This window comes from Dama dama, chromosome 17, assembly GCF_033118175.1.
Source record: "Dama dama isolate Ldn47 chromosome 17, ASM3311817v1, whole genome shotgun sequence".
In the NCBI taxonomy this organism is placed as follows: Eukaryota; Metazoa; Chordata; class Mammalia; order Artiodactyla; family Cervidae; genus Dama; species Dama dama.
This window is the reverse complement of record NC_083697.1, coordinates 12,202,288-12,216,910: the sequence shown is the minus strand read 5'-3', so window position 1 is coordinate 12,216,910 and position 14,623 is coordinate 12,202,288. Positions and strand designations below refer to the sequence as shown.

At 40.2% G+C, this 14,623-nt stretch overlaps 1 protein-coding gene across 10 annotated transcripts in view; it reads right to left on the bottom strand.

Moving 5' to 3' along the window:
* PRDM5 (PR/SET domain 5) overlaps nt 1-14,623 on the bottom strand; it is a 268,633-nt gene that overhangs the window by 147,119 nt on the left and 106,891 nt on the right. For 9 of the 10 annotated variants that reach the window (XM_061164115.1, XM_061164114.1, XM_061164108.1 and 6 more), the window contains one exon: nt 1,277-1,451. In XM_061164115.1, coding sequence (XP_061020098.1) covers nt 1,277-1,451 — 175 coding nt within the window. The remainder of the gene's footprint in view (nt 1-1,276; nt 1,452-14,623) is intronic. The other variant, XM_061164109.1, reaches the window with a different exon arrangement.

Below are 14,623 nucleotides of genomic sequence, written 5' to 3'. Positions count from 1 at the left end.
TTTCTTTTGCTGGCTGTTTGTCTTTGCTAGATCTATTTTGGGGGGCTCTTTTGTTTGTTTGGGGGATTTTATGTTTTGCTTTTATAAACAAAACTAAATTCTAAAGATCTATTTAAGTTTCCATTGATTCTTTTTTATAAAAGAAACTGTTATTTTATTATATAAGTCACGATGGTAATAAGTAGGAGACTTATTTTTAAGGTAAAACGGTGGACACAGTAATACCATACCCTTGGGGCAGCGTTGAAAATAAATACAAAAATAAAGAGAACACAAAATTATACAGAAATAATTCCCATCACCCCAAATCTGATATCCCAACAACATAATGCAAATTGGAAAGACAAAACTGATAGCCTGTCCTCGTCTTCCTTTTAAATATTCCAGGCAAATAAAACAGAGGCATAATATGGCAATACTGAGAAGACTCAGACTTTCTCAGTCAATGACATACAGTTAAAACAGAAAATTCACATAAAAGACATCAATACCACAGTGACTAAAGAAACCCATGTCACTTCTGAAGTGGCTTTGTTGAGCAAAAGGAAAAATACTCTATAGAAAAGATCAGCCTTTTGGAAAACGTGAACACCTACCCCACCCTTCACAATTCCCTTGTGACCGATCAGGAGTAAAACACAAGTGAGAGAAACAAGCCCTGATGACAAGTGGTCACCCACTGGCAGAGGACACGCAAGTGACATGCACCTCCTAGACCGCGGGGCTGACAGAAGCAAGTCCATCCCCAGTCACTGCGCGTTTCCGGTGACCCTGCTAGCACAACCCCGCAGCGCTGTGGGTCTCTGCAACCAGACGGAGGGACATTTCCAGATGCTCCAGATTCTCAAAGGTCTTAAACAAGAGTGCGGCGCAGGAAAACTCCCACAGGGCCCGACAGGACCTCTGCACTCGCCGTTCCCCACATGCAGAAGAGAAAGTAAAGCCTCAGAGTCAGTGACCAGCCTGGTTACAACACGGGTGAATGACAAAGTCAGGGCTAGAGGACAAAAATCCCCATTACTAGTCCCCTACCAGTGAGGGCAGGGAGCCGACACAGACCCTGGCGGCCTGCAGAACACATCCATCACGCCCTCCAACCCACCATTCCCTCCCTGCTGGAAGACAGGCTCACGGCTGGATACCCTCTGAGAATTCTGACAAAAACTAACTTTATTTTGAGAACACGCTATTACAATGCCGTTATAATTCAAGCACATTTCAAACTTTATTCCTCCTACAACTTGCATTCTCCTGGCCCACCAGTTAGAGTTAATACCTTTTCTGCTAGCTGTTGATTGTCCTTTAGAAAGTTTACCTTCCTCTTCACTGATCACTGTCATAACTTGCTGTTCTTCCTCATCGGCCTCCATGTCGCTGTCCAGGCAGCCAATCAGCAGCTCCGTATCTGTTTCTATATCGTCAACTGCCAAATAGAAGATGTTTTCTCCTTCCTAAGACAAAAGTAAAAATACATGCTGTTGTAGGATCAACATATCTCACTAATAAAAAAATGCTGTCATTTCTGACATAAGAAACCATTTTAAAATACAGAGTCCAATGTGCTCATGTAAAGTTACTATCACTTTTTTAAATCTTTTTTTTAATCTGAACACTGAAAAAAGGAAACTGACAATATTTAGTCACCTGGCAAATAAAATACAAATATATATTAAAGATAGTGACATTTATGAATGAAACAAATGAAATACAAATGAAATAAGGACAATTATTTAAATTTCTAAAAATAAATTTTGCACCGTTAATTGGCTTTATGCAGTAATAACCTTGTGGCGGTCCCTAAATACAGTAGAAAATAAATCTGTTAAGCAATGATGTCATTTCTGAACCCAAAAAGAGAGCAATGATGTATCAATGATTTAATTATGATTAACACAAAATGCAAAACTAAAAGAAGGAAAAAACTGTCAAGTTATAACACAAACCAAAGAAACTGCAAATGAACCCTGAAAGGATTTCCAAAAACAGAAGACAGACTAGGCACCTGGGAAGTTCAAAGCATCATGTACCTAGGTAATCATGTGTACCTAAATCCCACTAAAACAACAGAAGAAGAAACAAGTTCTACCATCAACATATCACCATCTTTCAGAAAACTCAAGGAGACAGAAATCAGCCAGGGTTGCTAATGCAGAAGAAATCTCAACCCATAATAGACCGAGAAGAGGAATGCTGCAAAGAATAACCTAGGGAAACCCCAGAGAACTTCATACTTGGAATCAGCAAAGCCCCTCTGGGCCTGGGGCCAGTCACCAGGGAAGCCAGAATGGGGCTGCTTAGCCCCCCTGGCCTTAGGAGAAACACTCAGAACGGCTGTCTTTTACAGAGTTGAGGATTTGTTCTGGGAGGGCTCCTGGTTTGACTGCTAAGGATAAAGAGAAGTAGAGCATAGACTGAATTTACTGAACTTTCAAGGTGACCAAGTGAAGGAAAGAACAAGGACAATGAGTTCACCCGGGAGTGAAATCCAGCACAGAACAAAGCCTCCTCTCCTCGGACAGTACCCCAGAGTCTACGCTGGGGGAAGGGAGTGGAAGGAGAAGAGGGGAGAGAGGAGGAGGAGGAGGGGTGTGTAATGAATGCACACATGTACACAGAGCAGAACTCCGGAAAACTGGGAAGGATGTATCAGATTGTTACACAGTTATCACCGTGAAGCTGGGAGACGTAGGAGTCTATTTTAAATACTACTTCAGTTTCTTCTTACAACAAGGATTTCTTTGTAATTTTGAAAATAATAAATATTAGAAAATTCCATGGATGAGACAGAAATTATAATCACATTTATCAAATACTGTGCAAGGGAGGACTGATTCAAAAGTTCAAAGCAATGAAGCACATCTAACCATTAGCTGCAGTTAATTAAATGGAAGTTTCTCTAACATTTAGAGATTCTTGGAAGTTCATGAATTTAATACCTCCAGAAACACAAAAAAAGTTATTTCTAATTAAGAATACAGTAAATTTCTGTACAATTGTTAAACAAAAAACCAATGTGGACACTCAGCAAAATGAAGATTTCTCTTTAAATTAACTCAGAAGTAACACTTTCCAGGGTTTGGAAAGTACTTACTAAAACAGTCACCCAAAGCAACAAAGGACTCATCTAATGAAGACTTCAGAAAATAATTATAAATCTTAGTGCTTATCTGATCAATATCCAAGAAAGTTAATTGAAATGTCTTTCCAGTATATTTGTCATTAATTTTATGATGACCTTCAAAGCACCAAGAGAAGATAATAATTTTTAATTTTAAAATGTGATAGCATTAACTTAAACTGCAATCATAAGACACAGCATACCTATTTAGGGGTTATGTAATAAAAAATATTTTAATATACCAGTTAAAGCCTTAATTTAATGAAAGCAATGGCAGCATTACAAGCTTCAATGATCAAAACTACACGTTCCATCTGTACTCCAAACTTGTGATAAGAAGAGGAATGTCGCAACAGGAATGTCTCCAATCTAATTATTTAATGGAGATGTTTAAATATTTTTTTACATATAATTCCTACCAATACCCAGACCAAGAACCTCCTCCTTTACATCTGCCATTTAAGAAGCATCCTCTTAAACTGCTTCCTTGCCTACTTGTAGTTGACTTAATCACTCAATAACCTTTCATCACATCATTCTCCTTCTTCGAAACCTCCGGCTGTCAGAACCTGCTGGGTTTCCAATCCCTGGAGCTCTCTCAAGCTCTCCTGCGGTGTTTTTCCCCACCCGTAGGCTTATCCCCCTGATAGTTCAGTTGGTAAAGAATCCGCCTGCAATGCAGGAGACCCAGGTTTGATTCCTGGGTTGGGAAGATTCGGTGGAGAAGGGATAGGCTATCCACTCCAGTATCCTTGGGTTTCCCTTGTGGCTCAGCTAGTAAAGAATCCACCTGCAATGCGGGAGACCTGGGTCCGATCCCTGGGTTGGGAAGATCTCCTGGAGAAGGAGAAAGCTACCCACTTCAGTATTCTGGCCTGGAGAATTCCATGGACTGTATAGTTCTTGAGGTCCCAAAGAGTCGGACACAACTGAGCAACTTTTACTTTCAGGCTCATCCCAGGCCCAATCTCCTGCCCTTTGGCAAGAAGGGTTTAAAGAGCCTGACCCAACACTCGGGGACTGAGCATCAACTCCCAGTTGTCATTAACCGGCCATGTCCTCTAGCTTTGATAACTATTTTAACATTCTTTTTTTCTGGCTATGTGGGTCTTTGCTGCTTCGCAGACTTTCCTCTAATTTGGCACCCAGGCCTCTCACTGCAATGGCCCCAGTAGCTGCAGCCCCCAGGCTCTAGAGCATGGGCTCCTTAGCTGCGGCGCACAGGCTTAGCTGCTCCAGCAGCCGGTGGCATCTTCCTGGACCAGGGATCAAACCCATGTCTCCTACATCAGCATGTGGATTCTTTACCACTGAGCCACAAGGGAAGCCCCTGCTGTAATATTCTGATCCTGAAATTCACTTCTCTTTATTTCAGCTAGGGTTTCTGGTTATGGGGTTTGTGGCTTATTCCCCTGAAGAGCAGGGTGACCACATACAACCATGACATACTCCTTTCCCAGTTTGGAACCAGTCAGTTGTCCCAAGTCCAGCTCTAACTGTTGCTTCTTGACCTGCATACCTCCTGAGGTTTCTCAGGAGGCAGACAAGATGGTCTTGTATTCCCATCTCTTTAAGAATTGCCCAGTTTGTTGTGATCCACACAGTCAAAGGCTTTAGCGTAGTCAATGAAGCAGATGTTTTTCTAGAATTCTCTGGCTTTTTAAACAGCACATTAAAAAGCAGAGACATTACTTTGCTGACAAAGGTCCACTTGGTTAGTGCTATGGCTTTTCTAGTGGTCATGTATGGATGTGAGAGTTGGACTCTAAAGAAAGCTGAGCACCGAAGAATTGATGATTTTGAACTGTGGTGTTGGAGAAGACTCTTGAGAGTCCCTTGGACTGCAAGGAGATCCAACCAGTCCATCCTAAAGGAAATCAGTTGTGGGTGTTCATTGGAAGGACTGATGCTGAAGCTGAAGCTCCAGTACCTTGGCCACCTGATGCAAAGAGCCAACTCATTGGAAAAGACCCTGATGCTGGGAAAGATTGAAGGCAGGAGGAGAAGGGGATGACAGAGGATGAGATGGTGGGATGCCATCACAGACTCAATGGACATGAGTTTGGGTAAGCTCTAGGAGATGGTGATGGACAAAGAGGCCTGGCGTGCTGCAGTCCATGGGGTCGCACAGAGTCGGACACTAACCCCTGAAGTGAGCTCCTCAGCAGCAGAATCACTACTTGCCTTTACATTTTAGGGATCAGGCGCCTTCCTGGGACTTTGCCCAGGGGCTGGGGTCCTATTTTGGTTCCTGCACCAGCTCTAGGTGATTTTGTTGAAAATTCAACTTTAACCAAAAGAAAGCTGTTCAACATAATGATCTGTTCAAAAGCAAATATTCCTCAGTCATTGATTTTCATTGTACTGGTGATCCAAATACAAAATAGAGTGAGTGATTTTATAATCGTTATGCATCTCCTGCATTACTGCTCATCATTGTGAATTTTTGTTTTTCAGTCATGTTTCATTTTCCTTTATCCGTATATCACCTTCAGCTAATTATGTTTATTGCAAGCTGTTTGTGGTATCAAAACACTGCAAGAAGCTAAACACCCAACAAAATACACTGAAAAAGAATAAATGTCTAACAACTGGTTTTAAAAGATTTATCAAATGTCATTTTTTATAGAAAAAATTATATATCAATGTGCCCCCCCAAAGAAAAAGATATGAACAAAGATGTCAATAGACTTCGTTTCTAAACAGAAGGAACTGTATTTTGCATAGTTTTCTGCTAATCCCTGTGTTTCAATTTTTCTAGAGTTAACAAGTGTTACTTTTGTAGTAAAAGGAAAATAATTAATAAAACAAAACAGATTCCTTGATACCAGGAAATGGTACTATACAGTGGCTAAGAGGTTTGGGCTGGCCAAGGTTCAAATCTCCTTCTACTATTAATTAGCTGTGTAACTAAGCAAACAGCCTAACGTCTCAAACTACCAGTTTCCTCATCTATAAAGGAAAGAAAACAATGCTGCCTATCTCATAGGCTGGCTGTGAGAATCAAACATGAAAATACCTGTAAAATCTAGCAAGGTACCTGGTACAAGTTAAGTATCCATTGCTGATAACTATTGCTCTTACTATTAGTATTATACAAAATTCAAAAACCATTGGTTAAAATATTCATTTTTCAAAATCTGCTTAAACTAGATTGTCACATAAACAAAGCTGCTATGACAATGTTAAATTTCATTTGGCCAAATTCTGTCAGCCAAGATATTTATATAATACACTACACTGCCTGCCTATCAGACCTCTGAAATGCTCTGGATCTCTGATCCTCAAGCTCTGTTCACTTGATAACGTGCTAATGTTTTCCTCTGGTTTGTACCTCTAATACCAGCTGCTTGTCTGAACTATGCTCTCCTTAAATGACCAACCATCTGTTTTTCCTGAGGGGTTTCCATGACCTGGGGTTTTCAGGGCTGAAACTGAGGGAGTCCTGGGCAAATCAGGACTCTAGGGAACAGAGTCTAGATATCTGGATGACCTGTTACCAGGTCACTCCAGATAACGCCCATGATACTCTCCAAAACCACCTTCCAAACTCTAATTAAGATTTCCTGGGACTTCCCTGGTGGTCCAGTGGTTAAGACTCAGTGTGCTTCCACTGCAGGGGGCACAGGTTCAATCTCTAGTTGGGAAACTAACATCCCACATGCTGCGCAGTGCGGTAAAAAATAAAGATGACTTCCTAATAACAACATTCACTGTGCTCATCTGCTCCAGCGCCCATGTCCAACGAAAGCTCAGGATTCTAACATAAAGAGCCGGTCCTCTTCCCAAACATGGCTCCAACAGCTTGCCAACTGGTAATCTAAACCCACTTTGTCCTCTCACCCCCAACAATCCTTCAAATGAACCTGCCTCCTGTTCTTCAGTCCTACCAGTGTAATGCCTCTCAGAAAAGACTGAGCTCATTCCACCTTAATATTGATACAACTGCAGACACGCCACCTGGCCTCCCTGCCGCAACTCCTCAGCATTGTGTGAGACACAGCTCATGTTCATCCTCCAAGAAACTGTCTCTAATCTACCAAACTCACACAGATTCTAGGAGCTCTTCAATTGGACACCTCCAATTTATTTCTGTGGTTTTCATCATTAATTCATGCGATCAATGACATTCTAATGTGTCTCTCCAAAGATGGTTGTCTCCCCAAAGATGGTTGTCTCCCCAAAGATGGTTGTCTCTTGTCTCCCCAAATGGTTTCCTCAAGGAAGTGAACAAGAATTGCCATGTATCCCCCACAACATAACCTATACTCCTAATTTGCTCAGTATTTTACAAATAATGCACAGTAAAAGTGAACACTAAAATATTTGTGTCTACAGAAGAAAAGCACTTATTAGTAAAAAGATTACTAATATCCTCCTTCGTTTACTTTTGGTGGGAGGCTATTACAGTAACCTAGGTCTTGGATAATGGTAACTTGGGAGGATTATGGCAGGGAAATAGTGGAGATGGCGAGAAGGAATCAGATTCTAAGTATGATATGAAGAGGAGTCTGACACTGTTCCCTGACGGGCTGAATACGGAGTGTGAGAGGGGGAGTACAAGGTGAGGAAGTTCTCCCTCAAGCACTCACAGATGTTACTCTATTTAATAATAATTCTTCTTACAGATTCAAACTGAAACACTAAAAAATTTTGCTTTAAAAGACATACCTTCTCTGTATGTATAAATGTATTTTCATGCAGTTTCACTCAGGCGCCCAAGAGTACTAGTCAATTCAGCTGTTACAAAGCTAGTAACTACTATTTTTCTTTTTCCCTGTGGCCACACAGCCCAGGATGCAAGATCCTAGTTCCCTGACCAGGGATCGACCCTCAACAGTGAAAGCGTAGCAACCTAACCACTGGACCTCCAGGGAATTCGCTCAAATTAATTACTATTCTTCAACAAATCTGCAAAGTCAGAGTCATTCAAAATATCCAACAGGAAAAAAATTATTTTAGATAATAAACTACTTGCAAAGCTCTTTGGACAGTCAATGCATTCTGATAAAGAAGCATAATAGAATTCCGATCTGTTTAAGACAGCTGAAAAAACAATGGTGGCTTGGAATTCATTAGATTCATCACTTTGATAACATCATTACAGAATTCAGATTTACAGACAAATTGACACACACAAAACTTTTCTGATGGGAATATTTTCTGATGTCAGGGCTTCTGAACAAATTTATGTAATGAAGACAAATCCAGAGAAAAGCAATAATCTGGCTGGGATGATTCAACAGGAAAGTCAGGGGTAGTGTTATGTGGTACAGCCACTACAGGGCATTTTCTTGAGGTGGGGGTGAGGGGGAAGCTCCACCAAAATTCATACACACCAAAAGAATTATTTCTGAATTCAGAAAGTATAGAAGGATAGCCATTCACTGTCGTGAATTTTGAGTGGATTAACTTAGTGGAAATGGTCTTCAATAAGAATACTACTATCAACATCAGTATCTCATCCCACACTAGTAACCTGTTCTTGTCACATCAAGGAATCTTGCACAGTGAATAAAAAATTTCATCACAGGAATCAATCCGTGGACAAAGGAATCCCAGCCCCCACTCCAGAGCAAGAATTCAGGCCTGGAGAAGAGTACAAGGACAGTGGGCTTTGTAATCACGCTAGGAACTCAAGAGTATCCTGCCACTTTCTGGTGTGTGGACACCTTCCTTATCCCCGTGGGCCTCAACTTCCGCATACGCAGAGCAGGAAAAAACAGCATTCCTAGACATCTTTATGCCTTGGCCCTTAACTGCTAACTTCTGATAGTGGCTAAAACACTCAGAAGAAGTAACACCTCACACTGACAGAGCACTTGCAGTTTTCTCACGTTTTTCAGGTATCTTATTTCATCAGATCATCACAGGAGCCCTGCGACATACGGACAGAAACGTCAGGTACACTGGACAGACTCTGCTTTGGAGGCAGAAAAACATGGCTTGGGACTCAAGGACATAACCTTATCTTAACTTCTCTCAGTCACCTAATCTATAATATACAGCCAACAGTACATACAGCTCAAAGAGTTGTTTCAATGATTTAAAAATAGAGACTGTAAAGTGTATCTAGGAGACAGTAGGCACTCAGGAGATGGTTGGCATCAGGGTCTCATCTCCAACAGAAACTCCTCCAATCAGCCCACATTTTACATATGGAAAAACTGAGGCTCAGAGATGAGAAATAAATCATAAAGAATCATACACAGTGAATACTGGAGCCAGTCTAGAACCTGACACCAGAATAACAATGAGAACTCACACGATTAAGCCATGAATGAAGCAGAATTTCTTAATGTATGTGGTTATAATCACAAGTTTACTGAATAAAACATTTTCCAAATGAACCTAAAATAACCCAATGAATTTAAAGGCTAAAGGGAATTTGTTCCCATATAACTTTTTGTTCTTTCTTTTTATTTTTCAATGACTCACAAAATAATTTTATTTGGTTAAACACTGGGCTCAGAAACTATTGTTTACTCTGTTATCTCAATCTCATGTATAGGAAAACAATTCCACTCCACTGTCTACCTACACCTGATGTGAATACATTCTTAGAGTAGCTTCTCACATGAACGGGAGTCATCAAAGAAAGAACACTTAATCAAGAGGCAAAGATGGCTCCAGCTGTCCCACTCTGGGGTTCCTTCTCCTCAGGCACATCTCCTGCCACCTCTGGAAAATGATGGAGGTGAACTTTATTATCTCACTCCTTCCAGAGCTGGATTCAAGCACAAATAAGATACACTCATCTTTCTGAGAACCAAGTCAATGAATCTAAAGGGAACAGTACGCGTACAGGCTGATGTGATCATTGCTTTTCCTTTTGGGTCTCACCCAACCGGAAGGAAGGCTGGTATGGAATTGAGAGAAATACTGACAAGGATGTCAAGGAAATGCTGGAATGTACAACCTTGTGAGGTTAGAGGGCCCCTCTTTGAAAATGACATCAGATAATGTAAGGCATCGTTTGATAAGATTTTATCAATGTGACTGCTTCTGTACTGTGGCCATAGTGAGGATCAACTAAACTATCCATGCCTTCAGACTAACCCTTTCTGATTCTATCACCATTTCAAAACATTTACTCCTGGATATCTAGGAGATATAACTAAATTCCCTATCTCCCTTCAATATCCAACACTGCTTATAAACTTCATCTTTCTCTGACAATTTGCCCATTGTCCCTTCTCAAGTACCAGACCTCATGAGGTCATATTTCCTAAACTCATGCATTTGAGGTTCAGTTCTGCTATTTCAAAACAGCAAAAGTAACTGTCTCCTGTTTTGAAGAAAATACTAATCCTCACTGTGTGCATATAAACATTAACTCCAGGAGTGGCCATGGGTGACTTGGTATTCTAGCTGTGCTGGTCTGTAACTTAACTTGGCTTTTGTTTACTTGTTGGCAGACTATTGTCCACATGTGGACTATGCAAGAAAAACCATGATTCTGAAATTGGCAATGGCCTAATTCATTGTGGATCAGAAAGGTAGTAAACTGAAAATTCAAAGTATCTAGCTAAGATGACTTATGGGTAATCAGCACAAAAGGAAATAGCTTCAAAACAGCTCTCGGTCTTAAATATTCAAGCAGTCAATGCTAATGTGAGAAGACTTCCACTTCCAAAGTATGGACTTCTACTCAATAATCAATACAAGTAGAACACGAGTGAAGGTGGAGAAAAGAAAATAAAATGAAACAGTAAGGATTTTACATTTAATATCCTCTCACTTAACTTTTCCTTACTAAAATCCTGAATCAGTCTCCACATCAGTTCTATAGAGCTCCATACACAAAACCAAAAAAAACAAAAAAAAAAAATCATTTCCACAGCAAAATTCACCAAACATGTCTATCAATATTGATCTAACAATAAAACCTAAAATCCTTAAAATGAGACGTAACACATCATGGCATCCCAATTTACCCTCCACCCCCTTCCCAGCTGGGGCTCTATACTAAGCCTGCAGCTCTCTCGAGTGCTACCTGGGGGTGGGGCTGACTGTTTCAGGTCTGGCCAGGTGAGCTGCGCTGACCCATGAAATGTGATCAGAAGCAAAGTGAATCATGTCCAAGGGAGACCTTTCAGAGTCATCACATGTTTGGGTCACTTCTCTCTCCCCTCTGCCCAGAAAATGCAGGCCCCGTTAAGGGCTGTTCCTTCATACCTATGTGGAATCGAGCTGTGGATAGAATTGCAGCTTCCAGCAGCCCAGACTTGTGTGAACAGAGATAAATCTTCATTGCTATAAACCACTAAGAGTATAGGGTTGTCTTTAAAGCAGTCTTCTTGGCAAAAGTTGACTTATACAATGAAGTGAAGTGAAGTCACTCAGTTGTGTCCAACTCTTTGCGACCCCATGGACTGTAGCCTGCCGGGCTCCTCCGTCCATAGGGTTTTCCAGGCAAGAGTACTGGAGTGGGTTGCCATTTCCTTCTCCAGAGGATCTTTCCGATCCAGGGATTGAACCCAGGTCTCCTGCAGCGTAGGCAGATGCTTTACCGTCTGAGCCACAAGGGAAGCCCTGTCTTATACAATAAGACTTATACAATAACTTAAGCAAAATTATATTTTTAAAAAATATTTTAAGAGTAAGAAGAAAACAGCTTTCAATCAAGGAAAGTAATAGTGAACAGTGCAGGATAAGCTAATTTTGTGTTCTGTAAGAAAAATGAAGTTTCAAACAAATGCAAATAACATTGTCTCTTTTCTAATCCCAGCTCATAATCAGTCACCATGGCAAGAAAAAAATTTAATATGATTCCAAGAAACAGGATACTATGTTAAGCAAAAATTAAGTCTATAAACAAAGAAAAATCAATTACAAATATACATATCTTCCTTTGAGGGGTTCAAGAAAAGACAGTAATATTTGAGGCGTCTTAAGAAACAAATCTGACATCACAGAGAAAAAAAAGTCAACAGAAGCAGTGAGAAGAATACAAAGAAAAATTTGCTATATAGAAAAGAAGCAAAGTGATCCTAAGACACTAACTCTTCACAGGGGGAAAAATGTATACTTCAGCCATTTTATCTAAAGATAAGTTATCAATATTGACAGGCTAAAAAATTTTAGAAGGCAATACTATGGAGAATAGGGTACCTATTAAATATTTTATATACATTAGAAGGCATATTTTGTTCCTACAGTATATCTGTACTATTTTTACATACAATGTTTAAAGGTTACTTTACAGTTAGTACAAAATATTGGCTACACTCCCTGTGTTGTACAATATAACTGTGAGCCTGTCTTACACCCAACAGTTTGCACCTCCGACTTCCCCAGCCCTTCCCCTCTCTCACCACTGTTCTCTTTATCTGTGAGTCCACATGTTTTAGTCACTAGTTTGTTGTATTATTTTTTAGATTCCCCATGTAAATGATATATTATACAGCATCTGTGTTTCTCTGTCTGATTTATTTCACTTAGCATAATGCCATTTGAGTTCTATCATGTTGTTGTAAAAGGCAAGATTTCATGCCTTTATTTCCTCTATTTTGTATTAGAACCTCTTTTAACTGACCTTCAGCTGACTGACTGCCCAGATTCCCCGACGCCCTGTTCACCCTACAATCTGCCGGACGTGGCCAGGCCAGTCCTCCCATCAAGGCCTATTTCCTGCTGTCCCTGCGCACTTCTGTCTGCACCCCTTGACTTGCCTGCCTGAGTCCCCAGAGGCAGTTGTGTTTGTTCCCACACCTGTTTATGCCACTGGTAAGTTACTACAATTATGTAACTTAGTTAAACATTACATACAGCAAACATGTATGAGTCAGAAAAAACTCAATAGTTTCTAAGAAAACCAACTGACAGTTTTGAAAAGAACCCTGCAAAGCAACCTGAGGGCAGAATCTGTCCAGCTTTATGATTTCCTCCCATCTTTTATAATTGCTGTGTTTGCTGTAATTTGACTGGTTTTTTAAGGCTTACCTTTTGGTGTTTTAGTAAAACTGGATACTATACAGAATGGTTATGAAAAAAAAAATATGGTAGCAAACTCTAGTGAAAAAATCTAAAAGCAGAAGCAAAAAACTGGAAAATAAATGTATATTTATAAAACAAGGTAAGCTGGTTGAAATATCAGTTCTATGATTCCTACTAGGACACACTGTCCCTATCACATCAGAAAAGAGAGTTTCAAACGATTTATTATATAAGCAAGCTAGAGCTCTAGGTCCTGCAAACATTCCTCCCTAACCATCTAGGCTGGCCCTCTCAAAGTATTTACCACCATGATCTGCATTTATTTACCTGTATCGCCATTAGGGCTGTAAAGTGTATAGGGGAAGAGATGATTTACCCGTATGACATAAAATTATCACTCGCTAAATATTAATTAGTACAAGTTGCATAAAAACTAGCTAAGCACAGACCTCTCTTTTCTCCTGCCTCCTCCCTTTTCCAAAGACTGTTAGCTCTCTGAGGGCCGACCCTTTATCATATTCCTCCTTGTATGAATCTCAACACTAATGCAACGTCTTGCTTACTGAAGGCTATCAAAGGAGGGAAAAAAACTGTAATTTGCTTTTGAATTAATATGACAGTAAAAGCAAGAATGTCATTCAGGAAAGTGGAACTCACCACAAAAAGAACTGCAGAATCCATTTCCCATTCCTAACACATTCTTAAGAATTAAAAAAAAAAAAAAAGAATTCAAAAGTTAGCCAACAATGGGAATACTTTATCCAACTGGAAATAAGAGAACCAATTAGACAAGCAAATGGGCTACCCAAAAAGAAGACCTAAGTCAGAGCAAGCATACCCAAGTCAACAAACCTAGAGTTAATCTGAAAACCTATTAAAGAAACAGAAGATTCATCCAACACAGTTCCTGTAGTACATAATGTGCAGAGGACCACAGGACACTCACACTCACCAGAAAGCCCACTTTGTTCCTGCCCTTAAGGGCTTTAAGTAACAGAACAACCTGGTTAAATTAAAATGAAGAACAAGAAAGGACCAAGACAGCTGTACAGAGTAGCAGCTGCAGAATTTTAGGAGGTAGTTTCACAACAGCATTTGAAATTCACAAGCTGGATGGGCTTTGGACAAGACAAGATCATGAGGAAATGGGTTTATTAAAGTAGGGAAAACAACAATAGCAAAGTCACTGCATCGCAGAGTGTACAGTCATGCTATGAAAAGAAAAACCCTAGCTAGAACACTGGGGGTTACAGGAAAGTTTCAGAACACTACACAGAAAAAGCAGCTTCAATACATGGAAGAGCTGAGAAGTTAGGCACATATTAAACCTGCCTGTGAGCTGCAGCATTCGAGGAAAATTACAAGGTAATCTGATCAGGCTCAAGTGACAGGAAAAAAGATTGAAAGTAGAAACCCGTAAGATATTTGAAAAATGTGATGGTATATGTCATGTGTCAACTTAACTGGACCACATGTAATCAAACATCATTCTGGGTGTGTCAATGTGAGTGCTGCCGGATGCAATTAACATGTGGATTAGTAAACAGAGTAAAGTAGACTGCCCTT